This window comes from Emydura macquarii, unplaced genomic scaffold (genome assembly GCF_026122565.2).
Source record: "Emydura macquarii macquarii isolate MOO-44397 ecotype Brisbane River unplaced genomic scaffold, CSIRO-AGI_Emac_v2 contig_3063, whole genome shotgun sequence".
NCBI lineage: Eukaryota > Metazoa > Chordata > Testudines > Chelidae > Emydura > Emydura macquarii.
In genome coordinates, this window is record NW_027133200.1 from 28,380 (window position 1) to 52,995 (window position 24,616).

The 24,616-nt window shown below is 50.8% G+C and overlaps 1 protein-coding gene and 1 pseudogene across 1 annotated transcript; one reads left to right on the forward strand and one right to left on the reverse strand.

Moving 5' to 3' along the window:
- Positions 1 to 3,009: 3,009 nt before the first annotated feature.
- Positions 3,010 to 3,600, reverse strand: LOC137141480 (olfactory receptor 14C36-like). Its single transcript, XM_067530374.1, has one exon. It carries the CDS (start codon positions 3,598 to 3,600, stop codon positions 3,010 to 3,012), a length of 591 nt encoding a protein of 196 aa, XP_067386475.1.
- A 6,815-nt stretch (positions 3,601 to 10,415) lies between these two features.
- Positions 10,416 to 19,692, forward strand: LOC137141477 (olfactory receptor 9S13-like; annotated as a pseudogene).
- The last annotated feature ends 4,924 nt before the right edge of the window (positions 19,693 to 24,616 follow it).

Sequence of the window (24,616 nt, forward strand, 5' to 3'; positions counted from 1 at the left end):
AGAAACAAGAACATTTTTTTCTTATCTAAAACACTTTCTACTATAACAAGGGTAATTTCATTTCACAATGGGTTTCTTTATGTCAGGACATATGCTGATGCTCATTTTACAACCAACTTTAGAACACATGTACTCAGAAACAATTTCACAACCAGATTCTTTGGTAACTTTACACACAAAATAATCAATGACCAGATTGCGGTTTCAAAAACAAAGTTATCAATAGCTAACAGATTCCTATTTCACAAATTGGAAGGCCAGGCTAGATTGCATGACCTCAGAAAAAACTGCTGTGGTGGTTTGTCCTATACCAAAAAGGATCTGGCATTTCAATGCACTTAATAACAGAATCAAATATAACAAAATCAAGCTTTGGGCCTACATTTTAAAGTCTGCAAATCCAGCCTGGCTGCCTTTCTGGAAGATGCTTTTGTCAAACACAAGTTAGTGGGTTCAGGACAGGAGTAACCAGGTGAAATTATCCTGCCTGTGCTAAGCAAGAGGTCAAGATGATCTAATGGGTCTTACTGGCTATCAAACGTATTAATCTACGAGCAAAGCAGGCACAATTAAACATTAAATTAAATCTTAAGCCTTCATAGTAGATGACAGAACAAGGAGCAGTGGTCTCAAGTAGCAGTAGGGGAGGATTAGGTTGGATATTAGGAAAAGGTTTTCCATTCAGAGGGTGGTGAAGCACTGGAATGGGTTACCTTGAGAGGTGGTAGAATCTCCATCTTTAGAAGTTTTTATGCTGCAGCTTGACAAAGCTCTGGCTGGGATGATTTACTTGGGGTTGGTCCTGCTTTGAGCAGGGGGTTGGACTAGATGAACTCCTGAGGTCCCTTGCAACTCTAATATTCCATGATTCTAAGAGTTTCATAGATGTCTGGGCTCCTGTTGAGATGATAACATTAATTCAGCTGGGATTTTAATGGGTTCTTATCAGGTTATTAATCTGCATGGATAGGCATCCTTTTTATTATATTACACCTCAATACCTAAATACATCAGTGCTGTGTCATTCTTCTTATGGTAGAAAGTTTTTTTGGAAGAGGAAGGTTTTGCAGTGTTTCCTAACTGACTCGGGAAAACAAGGCAAAACTCTGATCCAATTTTTGTCATTGGGATTTTTCAAATGAAGCTTTTTTAATAAAAAAATGCTGATTCGTCAATACTGTCACTTCTCCTAGAAGCACATCTGTTGTAATTAAACTTCCATTGAGACGGTATCTCAGGTGCAGGATGGGATTTCGAGCCAACACCAGGGAGCAATAGCCAAGAATAGCCAATAAGGCAGTGATCAGAGCACTTACCGGGCCTGTTCTAAATGAGACAGAGCTGGAACCTGAGTGTCCTACCCATCACTGCCTTTGGCCGAACGAATAGGACATTACTTATACAAAGTGGGAGCGGGATAATCTATTGTAACCAATAAGGCAAAAGAAACAGAGCCTGTTAAAATATGTCCAGTCAAAACAGCTCAAAGCTAACAGACATTTCTTATCAGGAAGTTCTTGTCAATGAGCTCTGGGGTCAGAAATATTGGCAGAAATTCTTTAATAAATAACTCCAAATAATGAATATTTTAAAGGAAATCATTGATCTGGACATCAACAATAATGGACAACAAAAGAGGCACAATCATTGGCTTTCGTTATTCATATTCTATCTATCTATCTAGCTAGCTAGCTACATACTCTGCTTATATTTAATGTATACATAGGGTACACAAATAAGCACAAACATGCTTTAAAAATAACAATATTAATAATAACAACAGCAGCAATAACGGTTGGCTTCTGCGCTCTGGACACATTTGGAACCCTGTGTGGAGGAAAGACCATTGGTTAATTCCAAATTAACCCTTTGCAGTGAATGACTAAATCCCAGTTGCCCTGGTTACAGGATTAGCTGCACCTCTTACCCCTTCTCGGATCTCTCTGAGGTCACCCACTCAGGTCTCAGCCATAAGCCTGCCCCTCTTTTAAGGCAGAATCACCTGATTTTCCCCCTCTTGAGCAGGGTCTCAGCCTACAACACCCTGTGCACCAAGGTGATTTCTCAACAGGGTTTGATACCAGCAGTTCTTCTCTCAGGAGCTGTGAGCAGTAATAAGTTGAGTGACTGGCCGGACTTCTCAATACAAAGTGTGATTTATTTATTATGGTAGGAACAAAGTTTAACATAAGAGAAAATATTAGATAGCAACTCCAGATCCATCACAACAATTGTTCGGTAGGATAAAAATTTTGCCTTATTACCACGACTCAGTTTGTCGTTAGGCATTGCAATAGCTTTCTCTTCCAAAATGCCTTTCCACCATGGAAAGAATGATAGAGCATAAAAATAATTGTTTGACCAGAAACTCAGCTACCCTGACACCCACACAATTTTTTTCCAAGTCTTCATGAATGGGGAAAGCAAAACTTTAAGACCCTCAGAAAACCCCATCAAAGAGATAATGAGATTGTGTCTCGAATAGATGATAAATAATTGATACCCTCATTTAAACAAGCATATGCCATACTCCCAAACTCCTACCCCCCAAATAAACCACGTGGAGAACAGGAACAAATCAACCACCCAATAAACAAAATAACACACACAAAAAGAAACAATCAAGCAAACACAAAGCAAACCACTCAGACCTGAAACACAATTTTTATGTCAAAAAAGGAGAAGAGACAGAAACTTCATGAAGTTCACTGGGGACTTAGCTATGGCTATTGATATTCTGTGCAATGTGGTCAGGTCGTGTGGTGATGATAGCAGTATAAACCTCTAAGATGAACAGATAGGTGTGTAGGCAGATTTATGGATAAATATAGAGATTCTGATCCTATTTACTCTGCTGTAACCCTTCACTAACTCTTCTGACTTCAGTGGAGTTAGTCTGGATTTTATTACTTCATAAACATATTACACGTGTATCAAGGAGACAATTTTATCATCAGTCGATAAAGAAGCTCAGGATGAAATCACAGTCAAGGAGCAAGGACGGACATTCTAATTCTTGGTGAATATCCTCCACACAATCAGTTTCTGTAACGCAGCTTTGATCTCCTTGTTCCTCATGCTATAGATGATGGGATTCATCACTGGATGCACCATGGCATAGAGAACACCCATCAGCAGATCCAGATTTGATGCTGAGGTGGAGGTGGGATTCAGGTACTCAAAGGAGCCAGTGAAAAGTAACAAAGAGACCACACTGAGGTGAGGCAGGCAGGTGGAGAAGGCCTTACGCTGGCCCTCTTCAGAGGGGATTCTCAGCACTGCTTTGAAGATCTGAACATACGACACAATTATAAAAACAAAGCAGTTTGCACCTATAAACGCACCAAAGGCAATAAACCCAACTTCACTGAGATACAAGTCAGAGCAGGTGAACTTGAGCAGTTGGGGGATTTCACAGAAGAACTGGTTGATGACATTGGACTGGCAGAAGGGTAACCTGAAGGTGTTTCCAGTGTGGAGTGCAGAGTAGACAATACTACTGATCCAGGCACCAGCTGCTATTTGGACGCAAGTTGTCCTGTTCATCACCTTCTCGTAGTGCAGTGGTTGGCAGATGGCGACATATCGGTCGTATGCCATGATGGTGAGCAAGGCAAAATCAGTTGTGGTGAAGCCGACAAAGAGAAAGATGGGCGATGCATCCAGGATAAGAAAGCAACCTGGAGTTCATGAGGGAATTGACCATGGATTTGGGCATAGTGACAGAGATGGAGCCAAGGTCTAGAATTGATAGATTCATCAGGAAGAAGTACATGGGGGTGTGCAGGTGGCGGTCGAAGGCTACAGCCATGACAATGAGAAGGTTCCCCATCAGGGCTGCCAGGTAAATCACCAGAAACACCACAAAGTGCAATATCTGCAGCTCCTGAACATCTGAGAATCCCAGGAGAAGGAACTCGGTCACAGCAGTTCGGTTGGACATTTTCTTCCTCTGTATATTCTCTGGTGACTGTAGAGGGAAGGACAGAGATAATGGTTGAGATAACAGTGACAGAGGGAATGGGCCTGATCCCCCTCAGTAATATCTCATGATGTGGATGTCAAAGGTGCACAGCTCTCATCCCTTCCATTGACTAGGGCTATGTCTACACTGCAGCACTAATTCAAATTAGCATAATTCGAATTACAGAAAGTGATTTATAGAAAGCGCTGCAGACTATCCACACTACAGTGTTTGTGCTGGTTTCTTGCATCCACACTGGCCAGCCTTAATTCAAATTAGAAAACAGTGCAATGTGGGAAGCTATCCCACAGTGCAACTAACCATAGAGGCTGTTGTGACGAGTGTCATCATCCCAGGATGCAGCGCTGCTTCCCCCATTCTCTTCCCCCACCCCCAAACAAACAGGAAAAGGATTTTCATGCTGTTTTTTACTCCCCCAATCACCATTGCTGCAGGCACATGGAGCCAGCTGAACTATGCTCTCATTTTGACCGTGACAAATACATCGCAGCTTATCCTGGATTACTTTAGAAGTGTATGCTGTTTGCCTTTTATGCTCCCACCACCCCCCCTGTGTATTGCTTGCCTTTGATTTTGATTCTACAGGTGTCTGTAGAATGTTAGATAAATAACAAGGGAGTCAGTTAGTATATTAATATAGTGATACAAATGTTTCCATTTCACTGACGGAAAACATGATATAATGTATCCACATGTAGCACTGTGAATAAACTCTTAAGAAAGTATCAATTTCCATGATTGGCCACTGAAACAATGTAGCAAAGACTTTCCTCTCACTGCTGGCATTTAAAAGGCACTCACCACGCAGGGAGGGGGGGGGTGGTGAAATCTTTCAAAGGGACAAACTTTAAAGGGCTAAACTTTCAAAGGGACAAATCTTAAAGGGACAAACTGCAAAGGGCTTGCTGGGCAGTTAAAACGCATTCACCATGCGGGGAGAGGGAGGGTGAAATCTTTCAAACCCTTAAAGAGACAAACTGCAAAGGGCTTGTTGTGTGTGTGTGGGGGGGTGATCGCAGCTTGGATTTTAAACCCATTCACCACAGGAAATGAAGATTTAAATCTTCCCAGGGCTGCTTTGGGGAGGGTACTGAAATGGGGCATCATGGGATACAATCTGGAGGCCAATTAATTCGAAGTAAGTCCCATTGCGTCCTCACTCACACTAATGTGAATTAACTGATGAGCTTCAAGCGCTAATCCACTTGCAGAGGTGGTTTTATTAATTCGATTTTAAAGGCTCCTTAATTCGAATTAACAATGCGCAAGTGTAGATGCGGGAGTAATCAATTTGAATTAAGGGACTTTAATTCGAATTAAGCCACCAGTGTAGACCATGCCTAAAAGTTAGACAGTGAAAGACCAAAGTCCCTTTGTGGATCTAGCCCCAAATGACTTCCATGAAGTTGCACTGATCTACACTAGCTTAGGATCTGTTTTTTGCAGTAACTCTGTTGCCTTGGTAACTGGTGGAAAATGGAGAACAATGTGACACCTGCCTCTAGTTGTGGGTAATAATGAAAAGGACAGGCCATTGCTACAGAGTTATCTGGATTTCTTGGTAAACAAACAATATGAATTTTACTATGGAAACATGTAAATGTATACATCTAGGAACAAAAAATGTCGGCCATATTTAGAGGATGAGAAACTCTATGAGGGACAGGAAATATTGAAAATGATTTGGGCCTCATGCAGGACAATTAGCTGACCATGAGTTCTTGGTACAACACTATGTAATGGAATCCTTGGATACATGAACACAGGAATCTCAAGCAGAAGTAGAGAGGTTATTTTAACTCTTTATTCATCAGTGGTCCAACAGCTGCTGGAATACTGTGTCCTGTTCTGGTGCCCCCAATTCAAGAAGGATCTTGATAAATTGGAGAGGGTAAAGACAGGAGCCATGAGAAGACTAAAGGATTAGAAACCCTACCTTATAGTGATAGACTCAAGGAGCTCAATCTATTTTGCATAACAAAGAGAAAGTAAAGGATGACTGTGAGTATCTACAAGGGAACAAATATTTAATAATGGTCTCTTGAGTCTAGCAGAGAAATATATAGCATGGGTCCAATAGCTGGAAGTTGACATTTGACTAATTCAGAATTTAAATAAATTCATGTTAAATGCAGAGTAACACCCTTTATATATAGATAGATACATAGATAGATAGATAGAGTATTTTCTCTGGTAAACACACTCTTTCCATGACTTAATCACTTGGATTTCTTTCATTCCCACTGGTCTGATCATAAGTACAAGTTTCTTGTGCCTCCTCTGAAGAGATTAACAGAGTTTTAACACATCAACCATGCTTCATATCAAGGTCTGACCTGTTTTACATCAGCTCTCTTGGGCATCTATTTAATTATTTTGTCACATTGCACCTGCCTCTCAAATGCTGGAAGAACTGCTAGAAGCAGTGCTGTTGCAGATAAGAGGAGAATATTGCTTTCTTCTGCGGCTGAGTTAGTTTAGCAAAGATCTTGAGTTTATGTTCACGATAGATACAGTCACGTAGCCTACAACAGAACAAACTCCTCTCGGCTGAGAATCCAGTGTTGTCTCTTCAAATAGTGCTTTTGAGTTTGCCATAATACCCAGATAAAACAAGCACCTGTTCCGAAGACACTTGATATTCTGCTGACTTTACCTGGATTCCAAAAGATTGTATAAGGTATTTAAAGCTATATTGTCTGGTATTTAAAGCTATTTTGTCTTGTTCATTTCCTGGTTATTCTTTCTTAATCTGTCCGTCTGCTCTCAAGTGTAATTTCCTTAGCACAAGGTCTGAATTAATCCATATGTTATCCAAATACTGAAAAGACTTTTGGTCCATATCTTGATTTAAATATTGCCGGTCATAGTACTGAAGTTAAAGGAAGAACTCATCATACTGGGCACTGTGCCTCAAAGGAAGTGCTTGAAGAATTGGGACCAAAACTTCTAAGTGTTTTAGCAATCAACTAATTCCTCCCTTCCACACCAAAACAGAACATGCTTTGCCCCCCCTCCCCCCCAAAAATAGCCATCCCCTTGAAACAGGTCAATAACATTAGAACATTTATTGATAGAAATCAGACCACTGATTTCAATGAAATTGCTGCTAGAGAATCATAGAGATCATAGAATCATAGAATCATAGAATATTAGAGTTGGAAGGGACCTCAGGAGGTCATCTCGGCCAACCCCCTGCTCAAAGCAGGACTAACCTCAGCTATATCATCCCAACCAGGGCTTTGTCAAGCCTCAGCTTAAAAACCTCTAAGGATGGAGATTCCACCACCTCCCTAGGTAACCCATTCCAGTGCTTCACCACCCTCCTAGTAAAAAACATTTTCCTAATGTCCAACCTAGACCTCCCGCCCTGCAACTTGAGACCGTTGCTCCTTGTTCTGTCATCTGCCACCACCGAGAACAGCCTAGCCCCATCCTCCCTGGAACCCCCTTTCAGGTAGTTAAAGGCCTCTGTCAAATCCCCCCTCACTCTTCTCTTTTGCAGACTAAACAAGCCCAGTTCCCTTAGCCTCTCCTCATAAGTCCTGTGCTCCAGCCCCCTAATCATTTTGGTTGCCCTCCGCTGCACTCTCTCTAACTTGTCCACATCCTTTTTGTAGTGGGGGGCCCAAAACTGGACACAATATTCTAAATGCGGCCTCACCAATGCCGAATAGAGGGGAATAATCACTTCCCGTGACCTGCTGGAAATGCTCCTCCTAATGCAGCCCAGTATGCTATTAGCCTTCTTGACAACCAGGGCACACTGCTGACTCATATCCAGCTTTTTATCCACCGTTACCCCCAGGTCCTTTTCTGCAGAGCTGCTGCCCAGCTCGTCGGTCCCCAGTCTATAGCTGTGCATGGGATTCTTCCTTCCTAAGTGTAGGAAGATGTAGGACTGAAAGGGACCTTGAGAGGTCATCTAATCCAGCCCCCCGCACTGTGGCAGCATTAAGTATGCCTAGCCCATCTCTGACAGGTGTTTGAGACAATGCTTGTTTGCAGCACCAGGACCTTAATAGAGAGATTGTCAACCAGCAACCCAATCGGTAGAGAGATAGAGTTTAAAGAATTTCAGTGTGGCATATGCTGGTGGATTCAGATGTGGCAGCCCCTGCCATCTGCTGGGGATGTATGATTTATTTTAAAATGCTTCATCTCTTCTGTTGTGGAGTTAAACAGCAACACAGAGAACAGGGAAAACTGACCAAGGGTGGGAACACAGAAAGTTCTGTACACAGGTAACTTCTGTCTAAAACATGCTGTGAATGCACTGGTTAACCCTGAATAATATTTCCTCTCTAGTCTCTTTTACTAACAGTGGTTTTAAAGTGATAATTGGGATAATGGTGGGCAAAAGGAATTTCAGCGAGACGTTTGATTTTGAAGGTGTTGCTGTCCTTGAAGAAAAATGTCTTTAAAAAGTCCTACATAGTACCCACTAGGGACAATCTCTTCCTCTCTCCATCTGTAAAGCCTGTGATCTAAGCCTCAGAAAGAAGGGAGCTGAGCATTGTCACATGGGGATGAAATCAGGGAAGAGGGGCCCAGGGCAGGTAAAGAACTGTAGCTGTGGAAGGACTACACTATTGAGGGAGTTCTCGGCCATTGTCTATTGGAGAGCAAAGAAATTGGGTGAATGGATCCAGCCTCATTTGCATTTCATTCACACAACAGTTTGGAGCATTTTGGTTAAAGTGCAGTTAAATGTTGAGTTTGTGGGGGGCGTAAAGTGAAATTGACCTTGTTGGGAGATAGAAGGACAAGACATCAACACTGAATGTGTCTGGAGTCGCCTTGACAAAGACTTTTGGCAGGCGTCATAGGGCAAGGGACATCTAAGGATGAGGGGTGAGCTCGGGTACAGGGAATTTTCCAGAACACATCAACTACTTCCATCAGCTGAAGGAGGGTTAAGATATCCTGAGGGAGTCTCCCATCAGAAAACTTAATTTATTAGTTGCTGCTTTCCCCAAATCCAGTCTGTTGTCTTACTTCTCCCCATTCGGTGGTGGCAGATGACAGAACAAGGAGCAACGGTCTCAAGTTGCAGGGCGGGAGGTCTAGGTTGGACATTAGTAAAAAGTTTTTTACTAGGAGGGTGATGAAGCACTGGAATAGGTTACCTAGGGAGGTGGTGGAATCTCCATCCTTAGAGGTTTTTAAGCTGAGGCTTGACAAAGCCCTGGTTGGGATGATATAGTTGAGGTTAGTCCTGCTTTGAGCAGGGGATTGGACTAGATGACCTCCTGAGGTCCCTTCCAACTCTAATATTCTATGATTCTATGATTCCCACACCAAATTCAATTCTCTCTGTTGTAGCTCCTGGAGTCATTACCTGCCAGTGGGGAAAAATTGCTCATCTAGGATCTTTAAAAGAAGCCCATAGAAAAACTGAAGCCACTCCTTTGGGCTCCCAAAACCACCTGGCAGAGCGGGTCACACCTGAAATGGCTTATTTGGTTTTCCTTGCCAGGTTTCAGTCAAAACATGGAATATTTCAAAATATCTAAGTCCATACTTCTTTAAAAATATGTTGTGAATCATTTTAGCTGCTGTTTTGCAACCAGTTTTATCCCATACCGAGACATTAGGAAATCCATCCACATCTTGACAGAATTATATGAACATCTGTAGGTTGTGGACCTAGACTCCAGTGGCTTTATTCCAACTGCCCTCCATCTGATGGAAAAGAGACTCAAATTTAGGGTGATGAACCATGAATATGTGCATTTACAAGATTAATTATAGACCATTTGAAATGAACATTGTTATCCACGGAGAGATGCTGGGAGGAAGGTAATACTCAATGTGAGTAAGGGTGGCAGACTCAAAAACTTAACACACAATCCAGCTAAAATTGAAGTAACTTGTAGTTAAAAGCAAATACCGCATCCTTACATTTGTACTCAGATTTTATTCTGTCAGTACACAGGAAAAACTCCCATTGAATGTCCTGGAGAAAGATATTCTGTACGGAGATTAAAGCTCTCAACTAGAGCCATTTCAATCTCCAAGAAGGAGAAATTCTGAATAAATAAATCATATATTTATATACTGATTCAGACACTAAAAGGAGTGGGATAATTGATGTAACAGGGCCCATTTCCAGCACTCTTTTATAAACCAATGGCATAGCCCTTAGAGGATTTTGCCCATGTCTTACTCAGACAAGAAGAAGAGTCTTCAATTATGATTATAGGGGAAAGATGCTTAATATGGGCTTTGAAGTAAAAATTTTAACCCCGCCGAAAAAACCCTGGTGTCAGATTTTTTAAGATATGTAGGCACTTACTGGGATATTCCAAAACATCTGGGTGTCTAACCCACATTGGTTTCAAGAACTCTTTGGAGAAGCTTCAATTTATTTTCTATATGTGACGCTTTTTTACCCTTTATCTTGTTCGGTTTTCTAAAGGAAATATCAGCAATGGAACCAGTAGGAGAGGGGAACCACACAGCAGGGATAGAATTCATCTTGCTGGGGTTTGGAAGAGGATCAGGGTTTCAGACTATACCCTTTGTGATGGTCCCGGAGATTTACATAACAACCATTCTGGGAAACACCATTCTGGTTGTTATCATTAGAGCTCACACTCACCTTCAGACCCCCATGTACTTCTTTCTCATGAATCTGTCGCTCTTAGATCTCTGCTACTCCTCCACCATCACCCCAAGAGCCATGGTGAGCTTCCTAGCAGGGAGAAAAGCCATTTCCTACAATGGATGTGCCACCCAATTCTTCTTCTTTGCTCCCTTCCTCACCACTGAAGCATTTCTCCTGGCAGCGATGGCCTACGATCGATACTCTGCCATCTGCAACCCGCTCCTGTATCCCGTTGCCATGTCCAAGTGGGTTTGCATTCAACTGGTGGTGGGATCCTATATCTGTGGCTGTGTGAATTCCATGGTGCAAACAAGCTTCACCTTTACCCTGAACTATTGTGGGTCTAATGAGATTGATCATTTCTTCTGTGATGGCCCTCCCCTGATTAGTCTGTCCTGCAGCGACACGTACGTCAATAATCTTGTGATGTTTACCCTATGCAGACTCATCATAGCAAGTACTTCCCTGATTGTGCTCATCTCCTACATCTATCATCTCCACCATCCTCAGGATTCGTTCTGCCAAGGGCAGACACAGAGCCTTCTCCACCTGCACCTCCCACATGGTGGCTGTGACCTTATTTTATGGGACCATTGCTTTCATGTATGCCCAGCCCACTTGGCTATCTTCTCTCTACCAAGTGTGGCTGATGGCCAGCTTCCCTCTAGTGGATCTCATGCTTCGCTCCTGTTGGGGGCCAGGAAGGTGCCCGTCATCCCGTCTTCCCTGGGGGAGAGGGGTAGGGACCCGGGCCCATCCGCTCCTCCGGGTCCCAACCCAGGGGCCCTATGACTAGCAGCTCTAGACTGCTTGCTCTGTATTTTGGAGCTGCAGCCTCTTCCCCTGGGCTACTTTCCCCCCCTCAGTCCTTCTGGCCTCTCAGGACCTCTGTCCTTGCTGCCCCTTGCTGGGCTCAGTACCTCCGTTTGGGGTTCCTCCACTCTCCCACACTTCACTACTCCAATCTGCTTCTGCTACTCCAATCTGCTCTGCTCAGCACAGCACAGCACAGCACAGCACAGCACAGCACAGCACAGCACAGCACAGCACAGCACAGCACAGCACAGCACAGCACAGCACAGCACAGCACAGCACAGCACAGCACAGCACAGCACAGCACAGCACAGCACAGCACAGCACAGCACAGCACCTCTGCTTCCTCCAGCTTGTGCCGTGTGTTTGGGGCGGAGCCCTTTCATGGAGCACCAGCTGATTCCTCATTGGCCTCAGCTGGCTCCTAATTGCCCCCTCATTACTTCAGTTAGGCTGCAGGGAATAAAGCCCTGATCATCCTAGGGCTGATATATCTCCCTTCACAGACTCTCCTGCTGTTGGGGAGCTGCTGCTCCTCCTTTTTCCTCTTGGGGGCCCTGCTTGTTTGCCCCCCCCCAGCTGGCTGAGGGGGCCTGCTACTTCCCCTCCTGCTGCTGCTGCCGTGAGCACCCTTCCCCTGCTTGCCCTGGCCCCAGGCTTTGGGGTGCCCCGTCCCTTCCCCCTCCCTCCCCTCCCTGCTTCCTCTGCAGCTCTCCCCACCCTGTAGCCTCCTCCCTGCTTTGTTTGTTTGTTGCCCCTGCCCCTGCTCTCGGTTTGTTTGTTTCTTTGGATTGCCATGCCCCTGCCCCTGGTTTGGTTGTTTGTTTGTTTTCTCTACCCCTGGTCGGGTTGTTTTCCCTGGCCCTGCCTTGGCTTCGCTCCCTGCCCCGTCCGGGCTCAGTGGGCTTGCCACTGGGCCTTTCCAGCCCTGCTTTGGCCCCTTTTCCCCCTCCCTTTTGCTGCAGCTAACCCTCTGCCCTGGCCCAGGACTCCTGCCCTGTGGTGCTCATAGCCCCCTTTCCCTGACCCCCCTCATTTTTTGTTTCCCCCCCCACACACTGCACCTCCCCTGAGTTGACATAGCCTTGCTCCCAGTGCAGCCGGAGGAGCCGGTGCTTCCACCTGGGCTGGTGAGTGTATTTCTTGCGCCCCTGCCTGGATTCCCCCCACCCCATACCCCTTTGCTCTGGTGCCCTCCTGCCCTGCTTTCAGCCTAGCGGGGAGGAGCGGTCCACCTCCCCCTCCCCTACCCCACCCCCTCCTCTCCCCTCCTCCCCCCATCTCCCTTACCCTCCCCTGTCCCTCCAAGCTTGCTCCCATGCCCCCCCTTACTTCCTACCCTCCCCACTGTGGTCCTACCTTCCCCCAGGATGGCGTGTGTGTCTGGGGCCGGGACCCCCTCCCTAGACGCCCCTGCCTTTTGCCCCGAACCCCCCCTCCCGCCCAAGGCGTCTACCCCCGCCACCCCTACCTGGCCACCAGCTGTCGGGCCCGGGGCTCTGGTGGTGGACGCCCCAGGACGGGACTCTAGGGACTCTGCCGCTGCTTCAGCTCCCGCCCCCCCTGAAACTCAGGGGGGTGCGCCCTCGGCCGGGAAGAAGGGCCAGGGGAAGATAAAGGGCAAAGGCCCTGCCCGGGCGGCGCCCCCGCCTGTGGTGAGGCCTGCTCCCCCCTCCCCCGCTGTCCCTTCCCCCGCTCTTCCCTCCACCAGCTCTGGGGGCGGCGCCGCTCCCAGGGCGTACGCCCAGGTCGCTGCAGGTCCTCCGCCCGCCGCCGCCGTGTCATCTGGCCCGCCGGCCGCCTCCAGCACCATCCCTGGAGGCTGGGGCCCCTTCCCCACCCTTACCAGGAGGCATGGGGTCCGCTGCCTCCTGGTGCCTGCCTCGCCCCACGTAGAAACCTACGTGCGAGCGTTGGCGCGGGTGGTGGGGCCCACGGCCGTGGTGGCAGCCTCCAAGATGTATGGGAAGGTGGTCTTCTTCCTGGCATCGGAGGCCGCTGCCCAGGAGGCGGTGGTGATGGGCCTGGCGGTAGGGGGCGTCCACGTCCCCGTGGAGCCCCTGGAAGACCTGGGCGTACGGGTGGTCCTCACCTCCGTCCCGCTCTTCCTCCCCAATACCGCCCTTCTGCCTTTCCTCTCTGACCTGGGGAAGCCCATTTCTACCATCTGCCCGCTTCCCCTCGGCTGCAAGGACCCCGACCTCCGCAACGTCCTCTCCTTCCGCCGGCGGGTGCAGCTCCAGCTGCCACCGGCGGCGCGTGGCGGAGAGGCGCTTGAGGGGTCGTTCCTGGTGCCCCATCAAGGGGCCCAGTACAGGGTCCATTACAGTGCAGGTGAGACCCGGTGCTTCCTCTGCCGGGCCACGGGGCACGTCCGGAGGGACTGCCCCCTGGCCCGGCAAAGAGGGGAGCCCGGGACCCCTGGGACCCAGGGGGGTGCCGGCCAGGCCAGCGGCGGCGCCCCCCTCGGCCGTGCGGTCCCTGTGGCTGCCCCTCCTCCATCACCTGCCACCTCCGCTCGGACCCCGGGGGTGCCTCCCCCGGTGTGCCCAGACGAGCGGGCGGGCCCTGCTGACGCCCGGAGCAGTCCGGCGGGGCCTGCTGGGGAGAGGGAGCCAGGGCCGCCTTTGGCGGGCATTGGAGAGGACTCGCCCCAGGGTGAGGCTTTTCCTCCCCCTGCTACCCCACCTCAGCTTTCCCATACCCCGTCCCCTGCGCTCTTGCCCCCTGGCCCTGCCCCCACCCCCCAGCCCTCCACCTCGGAGGACTGGGTGCCCGTGCAGGGTAAGCGCGGCAAGCGTAAGGCCGGGACCCGGCGCCCCCTCCCCCTCGTCACCGAGGACGGTGAGTGCCCCTGCAAATCTCGTAAGGGAGCTGCTGGACCCGGGCCTTCCGCCGCGCCCCCTGCCGGGGCCCGGTGGGTGGCACCGGCTGAGGAGACTGCAGCGGCAGCTGTGGGTAGTACCATCTCCCTCCTAGAGTCCCTTCTAGAGGAGTCCCTGGCCGGATGCCCCTCTGCCCCCATGCCCCTCGCACCCTCCGCCGGTGCTGAGGCTGCTTCCTCCTCGGACCCCGCCGAGGAGGACCTCATGGTGGCGGGGGGAGACTTCTCCTCCCTTATGGAGGAGATAGACGCCTTGGGCTTAACCCCGGCGTGTCCGGGGATGGACGAACCCTCCCGTCCGGAGGGTTTGACCGAGGACGGCCCCCAGCCGCCCTCCCCTTTCCCTTCCCTCCCTTCCCCAGCTGATGACCCCGCTCCTGTATCCCAGACTGTCCCGGACCCTTCCCCCACCCCGGTAGATAGTGCCGCCCCCGCTGCGGCCCCTGCCCCCCTCGGGGCGATGGCTGGGGCCGACCAGTCCGGCCCCGGGCAGCTGGCCTCCCCGCCTTCTACCAGAGGATGGCTGCCCGCCGACCCAGTCCTCCCGCCCCAGGAGTGCGGAGCCGCCGATGGTGCGGCTCCTATGCCCGGCCCCGAGGCCATCCACCCTGCCTTGCCCGACCCTCCAGCTCCCGGCCCCACTCCAGAGGCACCACGCCCCGCTGGCCTAGCCGCCGTGGACACCGTAATCAATCCTGACCCTGTTCCTCCCCCTGTCCCTTCCAACAACCCTCCCCCTGTCTCAATTCCTCCCCCTTTCCTTGATCCCGTCCCTCCTCCACCTTCCACCCCCGAATCCTCCCTCCCTCCCCCTGCTACCTGTGCCCCCGCCGCCCCTGGAGTCGTCTCCTTCCCCTTGGAGAGCTCCCAGGAGGTGGCTTTTATTTTTGCCACTCCCAGCCCTATAGGGGCTGCTGTCTTCCCACTGCTGCTGCCCCCGTCATCTGCCCCGTCCGGCAGCGGGGCCGCTGCAGGGGCCAGGCTGGAGGACGCACCCCCCGAGGCGCTGCGCGAGGAGCTGCACACCTTCCTCTGGGACTCCCGTGGTGCCCGGAACCGGGTGCAGCTCGCGCTGCAGCGCTGGGGGGACTTCCACCGTGTCCTCCGGGCCGTGAGGGCCACGTTGAAGGAGGGGAAAGGGACCGGGCGGCAGGACGCCGCACCCTACCAGCGGGCCCGCAGCTTCCGTGACGCCCTGATGGCCTTCGGGAACAGTCACGGACTGCTGCGGAGCCCAGCGAGAACCGCTGGCGTTCCTGGCCGCGAGGATCCCCCCCAGCCCTCCTCATCATGCCTGTCGTCTTCGCTACATTGAACACCAGGGGCTTCAGGGCGGGTCTCCGCAGGACGCAAGTGCTCTCCTTCCTTCGGGAGGGGGGGTACTCCATGGCGTTCCTGCAGGAGACCCACACGGACCCAGCCGCCGAGGCCAGCTGGCGGCTGGAGTGGGGAGACGGGGTGTACCTGAGTCATCTCTCCACCCGCGCGGGTGGAGTGGCCACTCTGTTCTCCCCCACCCTGCAGCCCGAGGTGTTGGGGATCACCGAGGTTGTGCCGGGCCGCCTGCTGCACCTCCGGGTCCGCATGGAGGGGCTGGTGTTGAACCTCGTCAACGTCTATGCCCCGAATGCAGGCCCGGAGCGGGTGCGGTTCTTTCGGCAGGCGGCCGCCTTCCTCGGTGCACTGGATCCTCGCGAGTGCCTGGTCCTGGGCGGGGACTTTAACACCACCCTCGAGGAGCGGGACCGCACGGGGACCGAGCAGTGCCAGGCCGCCGCCGACGTCCTCCGGGAGATCATAGACAGCCACTCCCTGGTGGACGTCTGGCGGGACCACCACCCGGACGACACCATCACATTCACCTTTGTCCGGGTGGGGGAAGAGCGGTCGAGCCGCTCCCGGTTGGACAGTATCTATTTTTCCCGACACCATCTCTCGCGGGCCCACTCCTCCAGCGTACGGCCGGCCCCATTCTCGGATCACCACCTGGTGACCGTGACGGCCTCTCTGGCATTGTAACAACAGCCTGCTGGAGGACGTGGGCTTCGTGGCGTCCTTCCGGGAGTTCTGGCTGGCCTGGCGGGGGCAGAGGCGCGCCTTTCCCACGGCGCGGCGCTGGTGGGACGTGGGGAAGGTGCGCGCCCGGCTCTTCTGCCGCGACTACATTCGGGGGGCCAGCCGGCGGAGGGATGCGGGGATAGAGCAGTTGGAGCGGGAGGTCTTAGCGCTCGAGAGGCGTCTGGCCGCCAGCCCCGAGGATCCATCCCTCTGCGGAGCGTGCCGGGAGAAGTGGGAGGAGCTCTGGGCCCTCGAAGACCTTCGGGCTCGGGGTGCCTTCGTTCGATCCCGCATCCGTCTCCTTCGGGAGATGGATCGCGGCTCCCACTTCTTCTATGCCCTGGAGAAACGACAGGGGGCCCTGAAGCACGTCTCCTGCCTTCTGGCAGGGGACGGCGCCCCCCTGACGGATCCGGTGGAGATGCGTGGAAGGGCCCTGGCCTTCTACGCTGACCTCTTCTCCCCGGATCCGACCGATGCCGCCGCCCGCAGGATGCTCTGGAACGAACTTCCCACGGTCGGCACGGGCGACCGGGACCGGCTGGAGCTCCCTCTCACTCTGGCCAAGTTCTCGGAAGCCCTCCGCCTCATGCCCACCAACAAATCCCCGGGCATGGACGGGCTGACCGTGGAGTTCTACCGCGTGTTTTGGGACGTCCTCGGCCCGGACCTTTCCATCGTCTGGGCCGAGTCCGAGGCCAGCGGAGAGCTCCCCCTGTCGTTCAGGCGAGCTGTGCTCGCCCTGCTGCCCAAGAAGGGGGACCTCTGCGACCTCTGGAACTGGCATCCCATCTCGCTCCTCTGCACGGACTACAAAATCGTGGCCAAGGCCATCTCCCTGCGGCTGGGGTCCATGCTGCAGGACGTGGTCCATCCCGACCAGACCTACACCGTCCCGGGCCGGACCATCTTCGACAATCTGTATTTGGTCCGGGATCTCCTAGACCTTGGGTGTAGGGATGGTCTGTCGTTCGCCCTCCTGTCTCTGGATCGGGAGAAGGCGTTCGACAGGATGGACCACGGGTATCTCCTGGGCACCCTGCGGGCGTTCGGCTTCGGGCCCCGCTTTGTGGGTTTTCTCCGGGTGTTGTACGCCTCCGCGGAGTGCCTGGTCAAGCTCAACTGGACCCTGACCGAACCGGTCAGCTTCGGGCGTGGAGTGCGCCAAGGCTGTCCGCTGTCGGGCCAGCTGTACACCCTGGCCATTGAGCCCTTCCTCTGTCTCCTCCGTCGGAGGATGACGGGTTTGGTGCTCCGTGAGCCAGCGCTGAGGCTGGTCCTGTCCGCGTACGCCGACGACGTGCTCCTCGTGGTCCAGGACCCGAGCGACCTGGTGCGGTTGGAGGCCTGCCTGGTCGTTTACTAGGCAGCCTCCTCCGCCCGGGTCAACTGGGCCAAGAGCTCTGGCCTGATGGTAGGGGCCGGGTGGCGGGCGAGCTCCCTCCCACCCGCGCTTCAAGCCATCCGGTGGAGCGCGGGTCGTCTGCTCTATCTGGGCGTTTACCTTTCTGCCACCCATCCCTCCCCGGCAGAGAACTGGCAAGATTTAACGGACAGGGTGGCGCGGCGGCTCCGGAGCTGGACGGGACTGCTCCGGTGCCTCTCCCTTCGGGGGAGGGCGCTGGTCCTCAACCAGCTGGTCCTGTCCATGCTCTGGTACCGCCTCAACACCCTGGTCCCGCCCCCGAGTTTCCTGGCCTACCTCCAGAAGCTAGTTCTGGAGTTCTTTTGGCCAGGACTGCACTGGGTCTCTGCAGGGATTCTGAGTCTCCCCCTGGAGGAAGGGGGCAGGGCCTGTGCTGCATCCGCAGCCAGGTCCACACCTTCCGCCTCCAGGCCCTGCAGAGACTCCTTTATGGTGCAGGTAGTCCGGCGTGGAGCCACTTGGCGCACGCCTTCCTCCGCCGCCTCCGAGGGCTCCGATACGACCGGCAGCTCTTTTTTCTCCACCCGAGGGGTCTTCCGCGAGACCTCTCCGAGCTGCCGGTCTTCTACCAGGACCTCCTCCGGACCTGGAGGCTGGTCTCTGCCTCCAGGCCCCCTTTGGTCCCCGAGGGGGAGGATCTCCTCGCGGAGGCCCTGCTACACAACCCACAACTCGGTGTGCAGGTGGCGGAGACCCCCTCGGTGCAACGGAGGCTGGTCCTGGCAGGAGTCACCAAGATCGGAGACCTCCTGGACTACGCCCGAGGGGACTGGGTGGACCCCCATGCGCTGGCTAGGCGCATGGGGCTCTCCACCCTTCGTACCCCGGCGCGTACTCCAGGAAGTGAGGGCAGCCTTGCCCCCTCTGCTCACGCCTACCTCGTGCGGGTTCTGGGAGAGGGTACTCCCCGCCCGCCCCTCAGCCCCGGCCCTCCGGCACTTTCCATTGGGCCCCGGACCCGCAAGCCCGCTCGGCCCCCCCCTCCCTACGCACCAAGCCGGCTGCACGATTTGCAGCCGGTCCCCTTTCGAACCGCGCCGAGAGACCACCTTTACACGCTCGTGCTCCACACCCTTCACTTCCCTGCCCTCGCATCCCGCCCCGACACCAAGTGGCGGGACCTGCTGCCACCTCTGGAGGGCGGGGACCCCCGGTGGGCCAGCCTGTATTCCACCTTGACCCCACGGCCCACCGGGGACATCAGTTGGCGGCTCCTGCACAGAGCCGTGAGCACAGGCATGTTCTTGGCGCGGTTCACCCCCCGTCCCGACACCTGCCCCTTTTGCGGCACGAGGGAGACCCTGGCACACGCGTACCTGGATTGCGCTAGGCTGCACCCCCTCTTCCGGCTCCTCCAGAACCTCCTGCACTTGTTTATTTACGCACACCCCGTCCGTGGCCCCACGACGTCGCAGGACCTCCTCGTCAACCTCCTCCTGGCTCTGGCCAAAGTTGCCATCTTCAATACCAGGGAGGGGAGGTTGGCTGGGGAGGCGTCCTGCGACTGTGGGGCCTATTTCCGTTCCCTTCTCCGTTCACGTATCCGGGCAGAGTTCTTCTGGGCGGCGTCCACCGGCTCCATGGATACCTTCCGGGAGCGGTGGGCGCTGTCCGGGGTTCTCTGCTCGGTGTCCCCTTCCGGTTCCCTTCTTTTATACCTTTGACCCTCACGCCCTTTCCTGTTTTTACGTTTGTTGTCCCAAGCAATCAGTTGCATCCTAGGTCCGGTGGCTCCTCCCCTTAGGCTGGGGGAGGGGCTTTGAACGGTGGGCGGGCGCTAGTTTGTAAATAGGCATACTCTCCTGCCACCCTCTGCCCTTGATATATCACACAAGGAAAAGTGGTGTCAGTGTTTTATACCCTTTTCATTCCCATGTTGAATCCCTTCATCTACAGCCTTAGGAACAAAGACATGAAAGATGCTTTGAGAAGGTCAGTGGGCAAGAAATGTTTAAAAAAATGAACATTGTCCTTGAACATAGAGATGAAATCCAGTGGGTCACGGTAATGTGCAACACAACAGCAAATGCTTGCCAAATATTTATTTATTATTGGGAGCAGTTTTTCAGGTATAAACAAATAAATCCTTGGGATCCACAGTATTTATCGGTCTATCTATCAATTTTTCTTTTTTTCTGTGTGCCTGTCTATGGCTTTCTGGCTGTCTCTCTTTCCACTTAGGTGACTAGCTGGACTGTAGAATTCATTGTCTCTGGATATTATTTAGTTAAATATATCTTCAGAATTAAATAATGACTTTGATATTTATAAGAACTTCATTCTTTGGGATATGAGTTGGCTACTGCCTGTCTGAGTTAGGAGTAAATTTTGTCCATGATTAACATACAATTCTTTGGTCTTTGAAACAGCTGATAATAGCCACCACTGGAGACAGGATGCTCCTTCATGACAATTTCTTTGTTCCTATAATGTTCCATAACACTGGCCATAGAACATATTTAAGACAGCAAAGTATTTCTCTCTATATATACATATTCACAGATACTTAGAACAGTAATGACCTCAGTTGAAATCCTTAGGAAATGTAAATTGTTTTAGCTAATCTGACCTCTGCGTATCTACACTGATCTACACCAGGTCAAGATCCAGAACTTGAATTATCACTGATGACCTGCTTGGGTAGCTGTTTGGAAATGGTGAACAACGTGGCACACTTGTAACAGGTAATGGAAACTGATAGAGTCCATGTTCAACTGGGTCATCTAAGTACAATACTCCTATGTTGTGTCTTGTAACACAGCTCAATAAAGCAAGTGGTCTTGATTCAAATTTCACTCATATTTTTGTAAATAAGGAACATTCACTCACCCAGGCATAAATCACTAGTAACTACATTCAGATCAATGGGCTTGATTCTCCTCTCACTCATCCTGATGTAAATCAGGAGTACTGCCACGGGAGTCAATGGGCCCGTTTCCTCTCTCACTGACCTCCATGTAAATCAAGAGTAACTCTATTAGAGTCAATGCACCTAATACCCCTCTCATTCAGTCTTATGTAAATCAGGAGTCACTCTGTTGAAATAAATGCTTTTACACTGTTCTAAAGCTTGTGTAAATAAATAGAGAACTCTGCCCATTTTCTCTCCATTTTAAGATGCAATAAACAACTAAAAATCTTTTCCCTTTTGATTTGGTCATGAATTGATGAGAACTACAAATGGAGCCCAATCCTGCAGCATTTTTTGAGATTAACATCACCTTGAGTTCAAGGCACATTTCTGTGCACAGGACCTGATTCTCATGGGGGACTTCAATCACCCTGACATCTCCTAGAAGAGCAATACAGCAGAGCACAAACAATCCAGGAAGTTTTTGGAGAGTGTCGCAGACAATTTCCTGGTGCAAATGCTGGAGCAATCAACTAGGGGCAGTGCTTCTCTTGACCTGCTGCTCACAAACAGGGAAGATTTGGTAGGGGAAGTAGAAGTGGGTGGCAACCTAGGCAGCAGTGATCATGAGATGGTCGAGTTCAGGATCCTGACAAAAGGAAGAAAGGAGAACAGCAGGATATGGACCACTGACTTCAGAAAAGCAGACTTTGACTCCCTCAGGGAACTGATGGGCAGGATTCCCTGGGAGGCTAATATGAGGGGGAAAGGAACCCAAGAGAGCTGGCTGTATTTTAAAGAGACCTTATTGAGGGCACAAGAGCAAACCATCCCGATGTGCAGAAAGAATAGCAAATATGGTAGGCGACCAGCTTGGCTTAACAAACATGTCCTTGCCGAACTTAAACACAAAAAAAAAGCTTACAAGAAGTGGAAGCTTGGTCAGATAACTAGGGAGGATTATAAAAACACTGCTTGAACGTGCAGGAATGAAATCAGGAAGGCCAAAGCACAATTGGAGATGCAGCTAGCAAGGGACATGAAGGGGAACAAGAAGGGTTTCTACAGGTATGTTGCCAACAAGAGGAAGATTTGGGAAAGTGTGGGCCCCTTAGAGAATGAGGGAGGCAACCTAGTGACGGAGGATGTGGAGAAAGCTGAGGTACTCAATGCCTTTTTTGCCTCTGTCTTCACAGACAAGATCAGCACCTCGACTTCTTCACTGGGTGGCACAGAATGGGAAGGCAGTGAACATCCTGCAGTGCTGAAGGAACAGGTCCAAAACTATTAAGAAGATTTGGACATACACAAGTCCATGGGGCCGGATGCAGTGCACCCAAGGGTGCTGATGGAATTGGCTGAGGTGATTCCAGAGCCATTGGCTATTATCTTTGAAAGCTCGTGGCAACAGGGGGAGGTCCCTGAGGACTGGAAAAAAGCAAATCTAGTGCCCATCTTCAAAAAAGAGAGGAAAGAGGATCCAGGGAACTACAGACCGGTCAGCCTCACTTCAATCCCTGGAAAAATCATGGAGCAGGTCCTTAAGGAATCCATTTTAAGGCACTTGGAGGAGAGGAAGGTGATCAGGAACAGTCAACACGGATTCACCAAGGGAAAGTCATGCCTGACCAACCTGATTGCTTTCTATGATGAGGTGACTGGCTCTGTGGATGTAGGGAAGGCGGTGGATGTGATATACCTTGACTTTAGCAAAGCTTTTGATATGGTCTCTCACAGTATTCTTATCAGCAAGTTAAAGAAGTATGGGTTGGATGAATGGACTATAAAATGGATAGAGAACTGGCTAGAGCATAGGGCTCAACGAGTAGTGATCAATGGCTCCATGTCTAGCTGGCAACCGGTCACAAGCGGAGTTCCCCAGGGGTCGGTCCTGGGGCCGTTTTTGTTCAACATCTTCATTAAAGATCTGGAAGATGGGGTAGATTGCACCCTCAGCAAATTTGCAGATGACACTAAGCTGGGGGGAGTGGTAGATACCCTGCAAGGTAGGGATAGGATACAGACTGACCTAAACAAACTGGAGGGTTGGGGCAAAAGAAATCTCATGAGGTTCAACAAAGAAAAGTGCAGAGTTCTCCACTTAGGAAGGAAGAATCCCATGCACAGCTATAGACTGGGGACCGACGAGCTAGGCAGCAGTTCTGCAGAAAAGGATCTGGGGGTAACCGTGGATAAGAAGCTGGATATGAGTCAGCAGTGTGCCCTGGTTGTCAAGAAGGCTAATAGCATATTGGGCTGCATTAGGAGGAGCATTGCCAGCAGGATGCGAGAAGTGATTATTCCCCTCTATTCTGCATTAGTGAGGCTGCATTTAGAGTATTGTGTCCATTTTGAGCCCCCGACTACAAAAAGGATGTAGACAAGTTGGAGAGAGTCCAGCGGAGGGCAACAAAAATGATTAGGGGGCTGGAGCACAGGACTTATGAGGAGAGGCTAAGGGAACTGGGCTTGTTCAGTCTACAGAAGAGAAAAACGAGGGGGGATTTGATAGCATCCTTCCAGGAGGATGGGGCTAGGCTGTTCTCGGTGGTGGCAGATGACAGAACAAGGAGCAACGGTCTCAAGTTGCAGTTGGGGAGGTCTAGGTTGGACATTAGGAAAAAGTTTTTCACTAGGAGGGTGGTGGAGCACTGGAATGGGTTACCTAGGGAGGTGGTGGAATCTCCATCTTTAGAGTTTTTTAAGCTGAGGCTTGACAAAGCCCTGGCTTTTATGATATAGCTGAGGTTAGTCCTGCTTTGAGCAGGGGGTTGGACTAGATGACCTCCTGAGGTCCCTTCCAACTCTAATATTCTATCATTCTATGATTCTATGTCTTGTCAAATCAAAATTACTGTAGGGATTTTCCCCGGAACTCCTGCAAACCTAAGTAATGAAATTCAGAAAGTACCATATGAAAAAAAAACCAAAGTATGAGGAGATATGAATTCTGTCTGATTTCAGTATTTGAATTCCTATCTTCACTGCTGTTTCACAAAACATTAACTTAGATTCTTTCTTTCTTTCTTTCTTTCTTTTCTTTCAACTTTACTTTTGCTGATCAATTTGAACGCTGTCAAGCGGCCATTCAAGTCACTGTGAGTTTTATGAGTGATTTCAGAGGAAGAAGGAGTAACACTTATTTCAAACAAATTGTTGACCCTGGCTAATATCCTCACATAGGCCCACTCCATAGCTTACTATCTAAGCCAAGGGATATTGGGCCAGTGTCAGAAACCAAGATATGGAGGGTCAGGCCTAGTGGTTGGAGCAATGGCAGTCAGGCCAGGAACTGGAGAGAAAGTAAGAGTTCGAGTCAGGAGTCAAGAGCTTTGGAAAAAAGCAAGAATGGGGCTGGGAGCCAAGTGTGATGCTGTCTCAGGCGGAAGGTGACCGTCTACTCTAATATGGTCACCACTGTTACAAAATTGTGATAAACCTCGTACAATATCTCTCGTGAGCTATCATTGGAACAGTTGTAATCTGCTGAGTATTATTATCTTGTTCTAATGTGTGTATCAGCATTGTGTGTGGAGATATGAAACTTAGCTATATGTTTGGAACTCGGACATCAGGGGAATCTGAGAAAGGCCCACAGGTTTGCGCTTCAGGGATAACAAGGGAACTGTAAACTAGAGACACTGCACGTCATTCCCAAACACACCTGAAATGGCATGTATGCAGACGGTGCAAACTAGAATTTGCCATTCATATAAAGAACTGATGGCAAAGCACATGTGCCATGGAACTGCTTGACCCAATGACATAGCAAGGATTTTTGCAGCAAAAAGGGTCACGTTATAAAAAGGGAGAACAAAGTCCCCTGGCCACCTTCTCTTGACTGGTGAATTCTGACATTGGAAATTTTGAATAAAAGGACTGAGATCCCCAGGAACTATTTGGGCAACCCAGAGAGACTTACAGAAAACTGACAGATTTAACCTCCCTGGTGTCATTTTGGACTACATACTTTGATTCACCTGTAATGT

Excerpts from the sequence above, each read along its gene's own strand:
- LOC137141480 (XM_067530374.1), bottom strand. The coding sequence starts at position 3,600 with ATGGCATACGACCGATATGTCGCCATCTGCCAACCACTGCACTACGAG.